The following is an 18,720-nucleotide window of genomic DNA, read 5'->3' as shown; positions in this document are numbered from 1 at the left end:
TCGCTTCAATTTTACATCAAACACTGAGCATAATTATCTAGAATGGAAGCAAAAAAATAGGTAAAACGTAATGATTAGAACACTGTAAACAGCTATAGTAAACAATGCAAACTGATTTTACATTGTATAACGCACGGTCACCGGCCCACGGCGACGCAGAAAATTGGAGCAAAAAATAATTCCTGATCAATTGCAATGTGTTCCAAATAAAACATATTTTATTCCAGCCCAAATCAGCTCAATTACTTTAATAAAGAGTTATTGTATAATGTACAAAATGTTGATACAATTTGATGAATATTTACAGCTACGGCTTCAATACCGTAGACGATTTTGGTCCGAGCGACTGGAAAAAGACACCGGTGTTCGGTGGAACCGGTGGAAACAAAATCGTCACTCCCAGAATAACTACGCAAAATAACGATCTAAACTCGAACCATTCGAGCCACAATATTAACATAAAAATGACTTTCGTTGCATTTGACAATGATAAACTTACCGAAAAGCCGTGTTATTCTCGGTCGCTATTGTCGGTATAATCCGCCATTTTATTTGAGTGTGTTTGCCCGGTGACGTCATCATGTGCGCTATAGAAGGAGGTGTGTGATTCGTTGACTAAAATCGTCGATCGTGGGTCTCGTTGAAATCTCATTACATAGGCATCGGGTCAGGTGTAGGTAAGGCGGAATTAAAAAAAATCACAAAATCAAAGTAAAATAATAAAATTAAAAGGCATTAATAAGAAAAGTAATAAAAAATAAAATTAAAGTTTATAGCCAAAATAATTAAAGCCCGTACACTACATCAGATTTTAATCAGATTGTGTACAGCCTTGCTAAATCTTGCTAAGCATTCAAAAGAAAGAATGTTTGCACCTGTTATCTATATTTTAAAATCGTTTTTTGAGTATGTTCCACTATTCACAATTCTACAAAATTTTAACAGTCTATATCCAAGACTGTTTGGATGATAACAAGCAACAAAAACAAAATTTTACTCCCAAGTGCCCACAAACCTGCATCTCTACCTTAAGTTAGATTATCGGTACATCTTTTTCATTAATCACTATGTCAAAACATGTGTCCGAGCCTTTAATTTTCACCCCAAAAAATTAATATATATCCTAAAAAAAACAGTTTCAGATTTGTTCATGACGTCAGCGTTTATTTTAATACTCTCTATCTGTCTCACCTCTGTTTCACAGGGGTTTGCAGAAACTCCTGGAGCTGTTAAATACCTTGCGTGAGTTACAATGGGCTGTATGGAAACACCGAAGGAACCCAACCCAGTGGAGGGGTTGATCCAGGACTGGATCTCACGCATCCCATGCTTATGATGACATATGAAGAGGGAGTAGATAAACCCAATGAAGTTGTATACAATTTTTGGCTTTCTTCTAACACTGTGAGCACCGTAGAACAATTTTAGGGCACACTCGGATATCAGGAACACCGCTTAAAGACCATTCCAGAGCAGGTAAATTAGCAAAGACTCTCAACTCTAGTTGTGTACAGTCGCATATATTTAAATCATTAGGGTAATTGATTAAACAATCGGTTGCCACCATTGAAAAGAAACCTCAATATCTGTATCTCATTTAGTTGTCTAAACGTACGAAACATATAGTATGCATGGCCAAAATATCTGCTTATAATAACTTTTATATTAATATTCTCTAAATTTCTCACATAATAGATTTAACAACGTCCATCCAACGTGCCAAATGGTTTTAAGGTTAATTATTAATAACTCGCAAATTTTGTTGAAAAAATACAAAAGAAATCTGTAATTCATATTGATGACAATGCTGATGCTGCCGTTTTAAGCCTATTTTCGGAACAATTTTGAATACTATTTTTTCGTATTTTTTTTTAATTTCAGCTAGAAATTTAAAACTTAATGAGCAGTTAGGTGACTGTCTAAAGAGTAGGATATCGTTTTCAGAATTTTGATTAGTCAGCTGGTTTGGCGGCTAAACCGCAAGTGACGACCACTTTATGAGGGTCTAGGCGATCATAATTTGTTATAGCATATTTTACAACTCATGTGTAATAGATATCAGGAACAATCAGCGGTCAGGTGACTTTTTCGGCCATGTTTTTTTCTCCAGAAAACGGTAAAAAAACGCTTGAAAATCCATTTCCTCGGAACCACCAAGCAAAATGCTCTCAAATGTGATATTTAGCATCTATATATGAAGAACATTTTAGTATGAGGAATTTGTTTCAATTGATCACATGGTTTGGCCAACAGGAAGTAGTTTGTTTATTTATGCCACAATTGAGTGACTGTCTTCTAATTTGCTGCATTGTATCTCTATTCAGATCAGTCACATCTTAGATTTTAGGCAAATTGACCAAATGTTTGGAAATTTGTTTCTCAGAGGTACTTCAACCGATCAACTAGATATTTTGTATATAACATGTCTGATCATAGCTTCATATGAGAAAACTAATATAATTTTGATTAGTCACGTGGTTTAACCGCCATCTTGGACTTATTTTTATTTTGGAAACTAAAATTACATTTGTAATAAATGCGTAAAGTACGAAAAAGTGACAAAAGTGACACTTTCCAGAAGGCATGATCGTGACCATCCTCGGTTACCGTATCCAAATGCAGCTTGACTATTTCTAAACAGAAGAACAACACAAATCGTGCAGTTCAACTGTGCCACTCAACAATCATAACATAGCCATCATTTTTTTATGGTAAAACAAACAAAGTTACTGTAATATCTTACTGTCATATTTGTCATACTTACTGGGTGTCTATTTTTACGAATTCACCTTAAGTGATTGTACGTTTCTGTTTTGACAGCTAATGTTGTGAACTATATATAACATTACAATATTTAATACAATGCAATTATACTATGATATGTGGCGCACACTATACTTGTGGTATTCATTTATGATCTTAGCAATCTAACTACTAAAAACTATGTAGTATAGTTCATACAATCTTTATGTCCAAGTTTGATGTTGAATCGTGTTTGGTCGGGACGTCAAAATTGTGAAATTGTTTGTCATCACATAATCCAATATGTCTTCATATATATGTCGTCAACCTGCAGTGGTGAAAAGCTACGCCGTGTAAGCGAATCGAATCGTATTTTTGTTTAAATAGTTAAAATTCTCAAAAAGATATCCGATTTTAAGAAAAATATGTATTGTGCGAAACACAGAATTGCACTTTTAGACAGGCGTACACATGGAATGGTAACACAATTAGTATTCCATGGCCAAAATAGCGAAATTGTTCAAATCCATCAAATTTGATAATTTGTCAATAAAATGGTCTAAATATATATGTTAGTTGATGTAACAACTGTTTTGGGGTATGCTTAACATGTGTAGGAAACAAAATGTACCTATTTGATTAGGAATTACCCTATTATTACAATATACAGTCTTATATACAAAGAAAGGTAGCCCTTTTTTGGCATCTCTATTATTGCAGCTTAACAGAGAATCAATTATAACACATTACCAAATCAGACAACTGTTTACATAAATATCTTTAACAAGACAAGTAATCAGTCCTTGATTACGGAATTTCTAAAATTTAGTAAGAGAATTTCCCATTGTATATATCGAAAAAGCATTATCATACTGCAATCAGGCAGATTTTTAAATGACTTAACAAGAATATGATGTATATCGATAGTAATACTATATGACATTCAATCCATGTCCCCCGGGAAAAATTTAGTGATATGAAGAAATAATATTGCCACAGATGCCAATGCAAAATGAAAAAAATATCTATGACAGTTTGATATTTTTCTTTCACGAAAAAGTGTTGGTACCATAATTGCGTTAATCCATAGTGAAAACATGAGGTAAGTAATAAACAATTTTGAATAGCGACTGTAAATTTGAAGGCTAGAATTTTACCAGGTGTACTAATTATTTTGCAGTGTATTACTGGGTCAACGACAAAAGTAATGTCGACGGAAATGTGTACTATGATGAAAAAGATTGTTGCGACCATGGCGACGCCACGTATAAGTTGGCGTCATTCGCAAGTAAGAACTACTATCTCAATCCTATTTTTGTAACAGAGACATGTAACCTGCCATTGGAATACAGCGAACACCAGTATATGACCTACTTAAATACATGGGGAACGGTGAGTTGAAATATAATCACATGATCTACCACAAACATATATTAATGATATGATCGATCAACTTTTGAGATCTAAAAATAACACAACGTTCAGGATCGCACATTTTTCGTACCAAACAATCCAAATAATGTCCATTAAAACAAGTTAGAGTGGAGTTAGGTATAAAAAAAACAATAATATTTGTAAAATCTGAAATGACATCATTTTCATTTGATTGCGTTTAGGGAATTGTGACTGTAAAACAGATAAATTTCAAAACAGATGTATGTCAACTCTACGTCTGATGGAAGTAGAGAATAATTGAAATAAAGCAAATAATAGTATTGCAGTACTGCGCCATGATTGGTTAATTCGCTGTTTGTTGTGACGATGTCAACAATATTTGACCAATATGCAGCATGAAAATGTTGCCAACATGTCACATTTACTTGGACCGTATATAGCACAAACTCACAACATAGAAAACAGACAGACACCGAAGTCCCTAGACATCGTTCTAAATCAGTTATAAAGATGATGTTTGGATAATGTTTGAAAAAGATATGTTACCAACATTCAATTGTCAGTAATGCAAGAGTTGCAACGGGCAATGCACGACTGTATGAGCAAAAACAAGTTCTTTTTTGTGATATCGAGATTCATAAGAGTGAAACAATTTACATGTTCAATAACTTCGAACCGAACAACACGTCCACACGTTCAAAAGAACTGACAAGTACAATGCAATAATACATGACAAAATCAGTGAGAGAACAATGTATAGATCCAGCTCCACAAAAACGAGTCAATATAATATTTGGAAACTTGCGGTCAATTCAGTGGCATATTTACACACAAGCACATAATACCTGCCGAAAAAAGTTTAATGCTGAGGCAACTCGTTCACTAGAAAATCCATTGGATGATAGTTTAAAAAAAAAGACAGACAGACATACAACGGTTTGAACAAAAGAGGTATTACTGTATATGTGCTCAAAATTTATATTTGTAAATCACTAAATCTGGGGTTATTAGCAGGAAGAAGTTCAGCCTAATTCCTCAACGAAATAGGAATGTAGAATCAAGACATAATATTGTATAGTTATAGAAACTAAAATCATTCCTTATTCGAAAGTGTTTATAATCTGCATTATAAAAAGTATATAGTGTTAATAAGCAAAATATCTCACACGATGCCTTTCGTTTCAATAAACAAATCACATTTTATTTCTAAATATAAACCTAAATAAGGTACGTTTGTTTATAACATTTAAAAAAGACAGACATAATAGTAAAAAATAATAAGTCACATGTTGAAGTTTCCTTGGCTTACGTGCAGCTGATAAATGATTTCGTGAAACTAGAATTTCAAACTATAAAAAATACTTGTGAACATAAAAACTTCAAAACAAATGAGTAATGAACTGAAACAAACAATAGCATTATTACACTCTTTCTTCATTGATATAAATTAACGTGCCTAATTGGGGCAAATGAAAAGATCGTTTATTTCAGAGAAACTTGCTCACTGGAAATGAATTTCAAGTTTTACCTTTCACTTTTTATCCGTCCAACAGTTCGATTGTTTGACCACTTTTAAAACCCTAAAAAGATGCAGTGTGGTATTTTTAAAGTACAACCAGAGCTAGGGAACGAAGACATTAAACCAACCATATTAAGAGGACAAAAATTAATTTCCAACATTAGCAAAATCATCTCAATGACATACGCTTTTACCAAACCTATATTTTGTTCTCTTCAATCTTGAAATATAAAATATTATCAAAATCCAGTAAGTAATGTTTAATTAATTATCATTATTGTTTCGGGCAATGCAGTATTTGAATCAGAAATATGTGATTGTTATGTTGAAAAGAAAATATGACTCCTCTAGTCATGTAAATGTATACATTTTAGTTAAGATATATGCAGGTTCGTGCGCACTTGGGAGTGAACCCTGACCTCTGGAAATACCTCATTCATAGAGTGCCATAGTACCAGAGGTCGCCGAGCACGGCCGTACAACATACTTTGCGACATCGCTACAGATGCAAGCTAGCTGACAAGAAGGTTTCCGATTAAGATAACCGAGATGGCATCGCAGAGTGCGTGATTTTTCCGCGGTGTTTAAAAACAGCATCTCGTTGCCGATGTTTCTGTAATTTTCGGGGTATTTATTTTTAAGTAACTGAGAATTTCACGTTTGTGTATTTTGCCACTGAAAAGTTAGTTATCGATGACAGCACAGTAATGGTCTGAATGGTGTTTATCCACTATTACATCACAATGCTATCAACACGGTGATCGTTACAGCGAAACGACAAATGTATAATTAGTCAGTTTTATAATGCCTTCGGAGAAAAAAATGCGTGAAAAAAAATATTTAACAGTACTCCACTGGAAGCTGCCAGGTTAGAAGTTGTCGACATGTTGCGAGATAAGGGTAAAACAGTTTACTTATCATTTACAACTGTAGGTTTTTTGTATTCCGCTTGCATGCTGGAAGCGTCTACGTCTTGTCTTTTTTTTTGTAGTTTGCAAGACTAATTGATAGCGCTTGAGGTAAGTTAAACAGGGTCGCGGACAGGAAGTTACACATCGTCGCACCGTAACTGAGGCCAGCAACTCATTTGCATATAACATCAACAGTGACTTGTCAATCAAAGAGCAACGTAAACAAACTTTCGGGACTTTTAATCACGTACGCGTGCCTCGATTCCCTATATTTAAAAATCCATTTTTGGGCATGTTCCAGCATTGACAATGCTCCGAAATGTCAACACTATCTAGCCAAGACTGTCTGGGTAAGAAAAGGAAAACAAATCCGAGTGACCACGAACATGCATCTATACTTTAAATCATGTATCTTAACACTTTAAATTACAATGTGCTGTAAGCATTTCAGTACTGCAGCAACTCCTGTTACTGGTTCATTACTGATAGATTGGAAGCAATGATAAAAGATGGTATGCTGCCAATATCTTGTTGCATTGTCGCAACAATATTTCTACCCGAGAAAAACTATATTAAATAATTAAAAAAAAAAAGATTGGCCAATTTCACTGTTGTGTTGTGATAAAAGATTACTAACGCCTGCCATCAAAAATTGAACTTAAACACATAGATTAATGTTACTGAATCCCAAACCGAAAATATTAATCTGATCAGAGACGTTATTTTTGTATGTAAACGAGAAAACACGCACCCATGCAGCACTAGGAAATAGGATATTTGGATTGAGAATTGATTTATCGCCGCTGCGCAACGACAGTTTCTATTTAAGGTTTCCGTATTTAAAGCGGGAGGGTCGTCACCTGCGCACGCGCGGGAATCGAGTCCCGAGCAACGATAACAACACACGCTAAAACGCAAAGGCCCATGGGTAGACGCTTGTTTGTAAACAATGACACGCTATGACAATCTGACGCATGCGCAGGTGACGACTCACCCGCTTTAACCCATGGTTATACCTGTATGATACGCCGCCATTCAGGGTTGATGTTTACGTCAGTGCTGGCGTTACAAAAATAGCCAATCTGATCGGTAGCATAATAACACATAAAATAAAGGCGAATGCCTTTTCATTTTGTGAAGGTCAGCAAGGGTTGTTTAATTGTATGATATGTTGAACATTACAAGCAGTTGAAATATTAACAATTTATATCTCTGCTGCGATATGGACATAGATGTATGAGAATTTGACAAGTGTGCGAATGTAGACATTAGTTCATTACAGATAGTGCAGCCTCATTCATCTGAACCGTCAGCTGTGATCACACCTCGTTTCCCACTTCTCTCTTTCTTCTGTTTTTTTACAAACTCGTATGCTGCATTTTAGCGTACGAGAAAAACTGTATTTTTTTGGAACGGTTCGGCAACAGACAACTAAGCAAAGACACAACAAATTACGTAGAACAGAGCAGCAACGTTTATTGATGACGGGAACAAAGACTACTGAAAAACATACATTTGCTTTGTCTTTAAATAGACTTATATTTGACCTTCGGTAAAAGGCGCGAAAATTAATCCCATGTGGGATTGGTCAGTAACTATCATTAGCCTTGGACATGATTGGTCCTAATTAACTAATTGTGATTGGCTAAAAAAATCACTATCAGGATCCGTATGTGAAGTCTAGCTCTAGCATATAGATTTTATGATTTATGTTTCCGATAGTCATTGACCTAACTAGACAATCACCTAATGGTGACGTATTGCAAAGCATTATTTAGAAGCAAACGCACATATAATGTTTGAATCTAAACACCCGACTATACATGGTTCATAAAGTGTTTATGTACAGGACACTTTTGTATGCAGTCTACTGTACGCATCTACAATAACTACAAAGATTATTATCGACTGTATATAGCATATATATTAGAAAACAAATACCTACATACTTCACCATCGACAGCAAACATACTGTGCACAGCAATAAATTTATTGACTTTAATATTTTTAATAATACACATATATAATAAACATATATTTATATATTCATGCTTTCCGCCTATTATGTAGTTATTATAATTTCTGTAACAGATTAAACATACATAGAACTGATATCAATGCTGCAGTTAGTAAACTGAATGATGCAGACCTGGACAGGCGTTAATAGATTCCTGTGACGTAATCATTAAATTAATTTCCTATTGCCAGAGCCTCAATGTTGAATGCCATCTAACTGAGTACTACACACCTGTGCGAATTTTCACATAATCTAAATCTGAATTTAGAAACTACGTGAATACAATACAATATGAAAACTGATATTCACGATTAACACTATAATATGTTGCGTCTTCGGGTGACTGGTAACTTGTGCCGTATGCGCGCTCATTCAACAATTCCTAAATAACAATTTCTACTCCATTACAAAAACGTGTGGAAGATGTAATTGAATAAGTAAGCAGTTGTGTACTACATTGTCATTTGCAGCGGTCTATATTAATTTCATTATGTTTGGGCTGGTACGATCAATGATAAATCTTTAGGGGTAAGGTGATTATTCATCTTTATCAAAAAAAGCCCAGAATAGAAATTCCTGGCAACATCGCCATACGATTTGCGGAGTTCGTACTTTAGACAATTTATCAATATGGCGGACAAGTTTTGGATATAAAAAGCCATTGGACTGGTAAAATTGAAATCTAATGATAGAAAACGCATTTATCTTTATAATAGCGCTACGAATCATAAGATACATGTTTGAGTGATATGTGATAGGTATTTTTGATGGTTAAAAACCTTTCACTTAGGTAACCGGGATTCGGTCGTTTCCACGCTAGGCTGACAAAAGACACACACAAGCTTCGTTCATGTTCCCAAAACGATTCTCTGCCAAGTCCCTGGTTTTCACCCGAGACAGCATTAAATCCATCTTTATTTCTTGTCACCCCTTAACCAATTACAATCAGTATAAGAGACTCCAAGGCCTTGCCTTCCAACAAACAACCAATCACATGAAAGTTTTACACATCATAATCAATTAATTACTCGTCAAGCTATCTAGAGAAAACATTTCTATACATTGTCAACGCTAACTAATATTGATGGGGTAATAATCTCGCACTAACATTCCACCAAGATACTACCTTTTTTAAACTCGCAAACAACATTGGTTTAGAATTACAGCTACTGTCTTGTATCTTAAAAACTGCAGAGTCATAAGATGTTTTTGGTTGATTTCGACCAGCTCGCCATCTGGTCTTGTCATTAACCTTTATCAGTATATGTCATGACAACCACTGTCAAACTGACTGAAATATAAATCATGATAGATACGGTAAACAGAAATTCATTAAAGACTGATGATAACTAATTTTACGAAGAAAACTGTTTAGAAAAGGTTGGGATTGTGCAAAATATTTTTCATCAGCGAGTGTTGGCATTTTGTAAATTGAATATTGATATAATAAACACATGGGAAATATACAACGGTATCGGTATATCTATTTCAATAATCAAAAAATAAATTATATGCTGTCAAAGCAGATGGATCAATGGTAGATTTTCACACACATTATATATGTTTATTTTCAAAACCCCTATCGCTCATACGACTACAAGATGTCGTTATTGGCTCTGATACTCTCTATTTATCTCATCTTTGTCTCACAAGGGTTCGCACAAACTCAGGATCCTGGAGCTATCAAGTACCTTGGCGTCAGTTACAATGGTCTTTATGGCAACCCAGAGGGTCGTCGACCTATCGGAGGTGTCGACCCAGGACTGGATCTCCTGCACCGCATTTTCGAGTTAACATATGAAGAAGGAGTTCCAAAACCCAACGAAGTGGACTACAATTTTGGTGTAAGTTGCGAGACCGTAAGAACTGAGGAACACTTCTGGGGTACGTTGGGATACCAAGAACACCGTCTCAAGGACCATGGAAGAGCGGGTAAGTGGACAAAGCGTGAAAATAAGCGAGTTTTGGCAGAATCATATGTATACGAGTTAATTAATTCATCCATTCTAACTGTTATTGTGCATTATTTACAGACCCTGACGCCAACAACTTGGAAGGATACGAGTTCACTCTCAGTGAACGTAAGTTTCTGATCTGACTCATATACAGGGACGATACACGAGATTGTCTGATTTTGTACACCTTTATCTAGTTTTGCTCACAATTATCGTTTTACTCACTATTATCCATTTTTGTATACTGGAATCTACTTTTACTCATTGTTATCTGCTTTACTCACTGTTATCTACTTTACTCACTTTTATCTACTTTACTCATTATCTACTTTACTCACTGTTATCTAGTTTACTCACTTTTATCTACTTTACTCATTGTTATCTACTTTACTCACTGTTATCTACTTTACTCACTGTTATATACTTTACTCATTTTTATCTACATTACTCACTGTTATCTACTTTACTCACTGTTTTCTACTTTACTCACTGTAATCTACTTTACTCATTTTTATCTACATTACTCACTGTTATCTACTTTACTCACTGTTATCTACTTTACTGACTGTTATCTACTTTACTCACTTTTATCTATTTTACTCATTTGTATCTATATTACTCACTGTTATCTACTTTACTCACTGTTATCTACTTTACTCACTGTTATCTACTTTACTCATTTTTATCTACATTACTCACTGTTATCTACTTTACTCACTGTTATCTACTTTACTCACTTTTATCTACTTTACTCATTATCTACTTTACTCATTGTTATCTACTTTACTCACTGCTATCTACTTTACTCACTGTCATTTACTTTACTCACTGTTATCTATTTACTCACTGTTATCTACTTTACTCACTGTTATCTACTTTACTCACTTTTATCTACTTTACTCATTATCTACTTTTCTCATTGTTATCTACTTTACTCACTGCTATCTACTTTACTCACTGTCATCTACTTACTCATTGTTATCTACTTTACTCACTGTTATCTACTTTACTGACTGTTATCTACTTTACTCACTTTTATCTACTTTACTCATTTTTATCTACATTACTCACTGTTATCTACTTTACTCACTGTTATCTACTTTACTCATTTTTATCTACATTACTCACTGTTATCTACTTTACTCACTGTTATCTACTTTACTCATTTTTATCTACATTACTCACTGTTATCTACTTTACTCAATGTTATCTACTTTACTCACTTTTATCTACTTTACTCATTATCTACTTTACTCATTGTTATCTACTTTACTCACTGCTATCTACTTTACTCACTGTCATCTACTCTACTCACTGTTATCTATTTACTCACTGTTATCTACATTAATCACTGTTATCTGCTTTACTCACTGTTATCTACTTTACACACTATTATCTATTTACCCACTGTTATCTACATTAATCACTGTTATCTGCTTTACTCACTGTTATCTACTTTACTCACTGTTATCTACTTTACTCACTGTTATCTACTTTACTAACTGTTATCTACTTTACTCATTGTTATCTACTTTACTCACTGTTATCTACTTTACTCACTGTTATCTACTTTACTAACTGTTATCTACTTTACTCATTTTTATCTACATTACTCACTGTTATCTACTTTACTCACTGTAATCTACTTTACTTACTGTTATCTACTTTACTCACTGTTATCTACTTTACTCACTGTAATCTAATTTACTCACTGTTCTCTCTAACTGTTCAGTGCCTGCCGTCTGCTCTATTATATGTTGCTCAGTTATCTACACTTGCTCTTGCTCATAGACCCATGGTCAGTCAGAATCGCTCTACTAAACTAAATTTGAGAGTAAGTGGAGAAAAAAATAGACTAATCGGGTGTAACACAAAATTACAAATAAATCTCCGAGCGAATTCATCCAACCCAGGTCAAAGATATATGTATGAACACGTGACAACAATTTCTTATTCATTTGAAAACTTTACGTGATAGAAAATCTTGCCGGTATTCCCGTACGTCCATTTTACCAAGGCATTCATCTATTTTGCAGTGTATAACTGGGTTAACGATAATAGTAATATTGGCGGGAATACGTACTTCGACGAAAAGGATGTTTGTGACCATGGCGACGCCACGTACAAGTTGGGATCATTCGAATCTGAGAACTACTATCTCAACGCTGACTTTGTAACACAGACATGTAACTTGCCGTTAGTATATGATGAACAACAGTACATGCTTTACTTGGATACATGGGGAACGGTGCGTAGTTATAATTTATATTGAAGCTTCGTGAACGAGTGTACGTTTTTGTTTTTGTATTATTGAGATCATTTACTGAACAAGTGCGTTTTCACTTTGCATTACTTGCGCGAGTATGCACACTACCATTACCATTGTCTGCTCTTCCGATTTCGTATCCAATCACCTCCAATGGAGACAGTAGCTGGAGCATTATACATTTCAAGATGGTGCATTACCGGCTTTTCTGTACTATTTATTATTAATTTCATGATTTAGTCTCGTACTTGTGTAAAAGTGGTAATACGAGTGCCGGTAATCATTTGGATGTCCTGTACACTTTCCATGGCAACCGAAAATATGTTATAGAAAACCCATGATAGTGACGACTTAGTTCTTTTCGCACTCGTGGTTATAAATTTGTTTCCGAAGTGGGTTGTTGAAAATAAATACCTGTGGGTTAATAGTTGATTGAGGTATTGATCTCGTTGCCATAGAACTAGAATGTTTAGTTATTATTTATTTCCCCAAGTTTAAAGTCAATTTTTCCTTTTTTATTAAGCATTGTTATGATTCAGACATAACCCAAGTAGTTAGATTATATGGGAGATCTGGGTCCCTCGCTTTTAAAAATTTTGTTTTCACCATTACTAGACAGAATCATTGTCTGATTCGTTGTGTGAATAAAGCTTAAAGAGGCAGGGTGAGAATATATACCATAGTAATTTGCATTTTTTTGTGGAAGTTTACGCTCTCGGAGTGCCTTCTAATTTTAAATTGATTAAATTTCTACGGATATCGTCACCCACACCAATCCCACTGGCGCAGCTCGTTAGATTTATTGAAAATAATCTATATTTACAGGACGTGGTAATCAATGTGTCTCTCGGTCAGAAATCTACAACAAGATACGAGACAGGTAGAGTTGATGTGGTGCACCATGCAGCGGAAGAAGTAAGTATATCTACTATCGTTAGCCGCTGCTTCTTGCAGCTTGTTGATATTTGATGTCTTCCAGTGAGTATTAAGCATCATCGATGTTTCCGTAATAATATTTCAGTATCCAAATACAGTCATCTACAATGGCCCATACAACGGATATGACGATTCCTTGCGCGTTGATATGACAGCGTATACGACTCTTGCGACGTCAGGTGTTGGTGTATCACTGGGTACTCTTCACACCGGTGACGAGGAGTTGTCTGTTCCAATCGCAATTGAGGTGATTAGCATAGATGAGGTCTTGGACAGCACCTTCTGGGGTCGATTTGCAGAATATGACTGTGCGCTGCAAGAGTTACCCGACCTCCTCACTCTGCAAATTAATGTGTTGAAGGCGTTGCAAGTATATGCGGAGTACAAGAACGCTGACACCCCTTCAAGTAAGTGACACATATCTACGTCGTGAATTACAATGTGGGTCGATGCCTACATTTGTAGTTGTTAATAATGCATGTTGCATTTTTGCAAGGTAATGTTCGTAGTAATGTGTTTATTTGTGTGTGTACAACAATGTTAGTGTACGGACAATCACATACCGCCGAATATATTATGTACGAGAACATAGATTGCATTAAAATAGTTTTGTGCTTTAATGCAGTGCCATATCATATCATCAATTTACCTTAAAGTGTGAGGATGGTCACCTGCGCACGCGCGGGAATTGAGTCCCAAGCGACGATAACAACACACGCTAAAAATGCAAAAGCACGTGGGTGGACGCTTTTTTGTAAACAACGACAATGTAATGTAAGCTATGGCCCATCTAGCGCATGCGCAGGTGGCGACCCCCCCCCCCCCGCTTTAAACTTACAGTGGCCGTCGCAAGACTGTCAAAAGGAATGTGTATTATATTATAGTAATTGTACTCTTACTCATTCATTTTATGTAACCACAGACCCTGTTGTAGTGACACCGATTACGTGGCCCGATGGTCTATACGGTGTACCAGAGACAGTCTTCAATCCCAGTTGTCCCTCGTCGCCAGATTTTACATATACAACAGGGTGGCGCTACCATGACACTGCTGATGTCGCTGCAGATAATCAGTGGTCAGACCCTTACAGCTTGAAAGGACCGGTTGATGATGCCAACATGCAGCAGAATTTCTGTATGAAATTAAACGATGTCGTCACAACTTATGACTGGAAATGGATGCGGGGGGAGTACTGTATTTACAGAGAAGGTGGTGTCTGCCCCGCAGGTATATAAGTGAACAATAACACGTACACATTCTTGGAGTCGCGCCCTCTAACGCCAATCGCTTGCACAACGTCAAAAATGATGTTGATTAGTAGAAGCGATATCGTTCAACTACTTATTTTTTTTTTACTTGATTCTGATGTTATTCGTCATTTAGAATATAGTATATCTCTAATATATATTATTGATTACCTAACACAGATGAAACCCATATCGGCAGGGTGATCGGCATCCATACGCTTATATTTACGCGACCATTAGGAACAGTGAATATGGGGTCTAGGGGCTTGTCCCGGTGGGCCCAATTAGAGTTTTCTCGCGGTTTGATTCATAGTTTTTTTATTCTCAACTATGATGACTTTGCTTTGTGTTTCAGGGTTTCAAACCGGCTATGTCTACTGGGACGATGAAGATTTCAATAACTCTAACGACCTCGGTGGCGAATTACCAGACGGCATCTACGACGAAGATACTATGATCCATTACTGTTGTCGGGAAGACGCGCCAGACGCTGCCCACGTGATCTACCTGCCAACAACCGACCCCTTTGTCCTCATCAAACGAACAACTCTCTGTCCCGAAGTTTACGGCATGACCGTCAGTCATCAGTGGTTTTACTGGGATTGTGAAGATACTGGCAATGAATCGGAAACTAACGGTTTCCATCCGTATGAAGACGGTGGCTCCGAGAATCACCGATTACATTACTGTGTCTATAACTAAAATAATATATCATATTGTCTGAACATCTTAAAATAAATTGCAAATAAACTAAATGTCTGAATTAAAAACTTCTATATGTGAATTCTATTCTATATGTGGTATTCTATCCACACTAGTACGCGATATATATTGACCCGGAGTTTTTTTCGACCGTGTAGGTATAATCTTCTGAACCAAGGTCCAAAAATAACACGGTGCATAGAGCACAATGAATCGAGAGATACCATCGTTTTTTGTTTGTTTTTTGCAACCTTTCGAGTGGTGGTCACTTTAATTTTTGTAGTATAAACTTACGTAATCATAACTGGTATATGTATAAAACCATGCCGATTAGCAATATATTATTCGTTTTGCGAAAAAAAAAACCTAAACATAGAGTCGGCGAGTCGTCTTGTTCACTTTAGAATGTTCTATTGCAACACTCGGGCGATTCATTCCCAAATGTGGATAGTCCATATATATCTGCGAATTTAAAATTATTCTCAAATTCAACATTACAGATAGAAATAACAAAATATTCACTAGTTTTAGATATAGTTGGAGTCAATATCGTTTGGTGTTTCACAATATTCGTCACATCATATATTTGTGAATTCCTCTGTAATAACGAGAACGCGCCAGGAAGTACGCACATTGTGCTTTTCACCTAGACTGGTGTTTGTAGTTTTGTAGTTTAAATAAATAAAATAAAATCGCGAAAATGGAGGTGTTAGCGCGAAATGATTTCGCAGTTACAGGGGATTTCGCGCTAACACTTCCATTTTGCAATTTTTTTTATTTTATTTAAACTACAAAAACAAATTAATCGCCCCGACTGCGCCAGTCTACTTTCCACCACTCTCACAAGTAATGGCCGTAACGCTCGTTCTTTTTCACAATGTTCGTGCTGATATAGTTACACATACACGCGTGGTATTACTCAAAACAATATTGACAATAGCAATATCGCTACTCGCTCGAAAAAAAATCTGGACATTGCTTCTCGCAATACTACATTTTATCTCCAGAATTTATCTGATTAATTACATATTGTATTAAATTGAAACGAAATAGGATCTGCCGCCACCCCCTCTCGGATGAAAAGTCCAATTTGATTACAAAACACCCCGTATCACTCTTAACATGTTTACGACTATTTCAGGCTAGTTTGTCAGTAACTGTTCCAATTTGCCAAGGCAAGAGAGGAAATAACTACTAGTAAAAGCTACTACTGATAGAAAAAATATCAGCGCGGATGGATTACACAAATCTGGTATCTTATACGTTAGTTAGATAATATACATTGGCTTTATTGTTAAAATATTAAATATGATATAATTTTCATTGTATTTATGATATACAAACTCTGTTGGTTGTGGGGTGCTCAAGACAGATAGGGTAACTAACATATTATATATTAAGTATATATTAATATATGCCTAAACTACGGCAACAATTGAAACCAATCACTTTAAAATGTAATATCTGTAACGTAAGCCAAGCTTCAGGCATGTCCAAGATTTAAATGGCGTCTTTGTGGAATAAAAACACAAATCTTTGCTGGGTTAGGGGGTTATATAAAAAATGCAATAAGAGCAGTGATGTCAAGAGCGTTTTTGGAAGGCATGCCAACAAATGTTTATATACGAGTCTAAATATAAGGGGACGTGACAACAATCAATTCATAGCAATCATGGTACAAATTTTCATAAACCATTCACATTTATTGTCTGTATTTGCCATAACGAGAATACCGTGATTTATTCTTTGTAATGCTAGTGACACTTGCTTTTCACCCTTACAAACAAATTTGTTTTGACCATCTTTACACCCCAGTTATACGTGGTGTAAATACAGAAGAAAAGTACACCTCCTTTTTCCTATTTCATATATTGTCAACAACAATAGAACGGTTGGGGGTTGCAGTGCGGTATACTTTGTGACTATTGGACTACTATGGTGGTTTTTGCTCAACCATGGTCACATATCATGAACAACCATGACGAATCACGCTTTGTACATGACTATGGTTAGGTAGTTGATTGTCAGGCATGGCGACATTTGCCTGGGAAAAGTTTGCTTTATTCTCAAGTGGGAGGTCTGACGCTCTGCGACATGTTGTCTACGCAGCATGTGATTGGTACACCTCTCTCCCTCGTCTTAAATCTGGCAATCTCACAGAAGTTCCTCACTTCATAGGATTCGTGTACATGTTGCTAGTATACTCCATATGTCATTCTACTGTCAAACTACACAATTCGCTATAGTAGGATGTACAACTATATTTATTCTGAATTAGTAAATTATATATATGTATTTACATTTAGGTAGCTATGAATTCCGTAACCGTAACTCTAAGCTATAGTAGATTTAACCAAATAAATACACGGAGTTCAAATGCAAGGTCATGGTCGGCTGATAACAATAGTTGCGTTCACGCACAGCTCCTTAGCCCGTGCTAAGCAAACGTGCGTGAACGCTTAGCACGGGCTAAGGAATGCTAAGTACGGGTTAAATCTGATCCGAATTTAAGACGCGGTCTAGACCTTAGCACGGGCTAACGAAGTATGCGCGAACGCTTAGCTCAGGGCTAAGCGCTCTCTGCGGCGACCTTTGGGTGTGAAAATTGTCCCATGTTCGTATAACGACACTATTCCACCAGTCATTACTCCGCCCTCGCTTCCACACTAATCGGGTCACTGTAGTAGAGCGTACAGCAGCTCCAATCGTAGACAAAATAAATTTGGTTCGCTGTCTACGACATGCATTAATAAAACTCTGTATTCTGTTACGACCGTTGTATACTGTTTATGTGCATCCAAATAAGTTAGGTCCGTCTTCTCTCGCGTTCCTGTGCACGTCGCTTCAAAATTAGAACGAAACATGCCAGCAGCAGAAATAGAACCTCGCGCGTGTCATCCGTTTTTCGTTCGTAAATAGCGGCTTACCAAATGTCACCGACTAATGGCACCCCTTAGCCCGTGCTAACGACTGGCCCTCCCTGTTCGTGGACGCAATTGGGTCTAGCCGAAATGCAAATATGCTAGATA

At 36.2% G+C, this 18,720-nt stretch overlaps 1 protein-coding gene across 1 annotated transcript; it reads left to right on the top strand.

Moving 5' to 3' along the window:
- Positions 1 to 10,185: 10,185 nt before the first annotated feature.
- On the top strand, positions 10,186 to 15,691 carry LOC100373720 (uncharacterized). Its single transcript, XM_002735874.4, has 7 exons — positions 10,186 to 10,516; positions 10,618 to 10,665; positions 12,576 to 12,787; positions 13,631 to 13,720; positions 13,827 to 14,148; positions 14,664 to 14,969; positions 15,345 to 15,691. Exons 1-7 carry the CDS (start codon positions 10,186 to 10,188, stop codon positions 15,689 to 15,691), a joined length of 1,656 nt encoding a protein of 551 aa, XP_002735920.1.
- The last annotated feature ends 3,029 nt before the right edge of the window (positions 15,692 to 18,720 follow it).

The sequence above is a fragment of the Saccoglossus kowalevskii genome, chromosome 1 (assembly GCF_978046115.1).
Source record: "Saccoglossus kowalevskii chromosome 1, keSacKowa6.1, whole genome shotgun sequence".
NCBI lineage: Eukaryota > Metazoa > Hemichordata > Enteropneusta > Harrimaniidae > Saccoglossus > Saccoglossus kowalevskii.
This window is presented reverse-complemented; position numbering and strand designations above follow the sequence as displayed.

Bases quoted from the DNA above. Each gene is read 5' to 3' on its own strand.
- LOC100373720 (XM_002735874.4), top strand. From the start codon at position 10,186: ATGTCGTTATTGGCTCTGATACTCTCTATTTATCTCATCTTTGTCTCA. The intron at 13,721-13,826 runs GTAAGTATATCT...ATAATATTTCAG, and splicing joins TGCACCATGCAGCGGAAGAA to TATCCAAATACAGTCATCTA. The intron at 14,149-14,663 runs GTAAGTGACACA...ATGTAACCACAG, and splicing joins GAACGCTGACACCCCTTCAA to ACCCTGTTGTAGTGACACCG.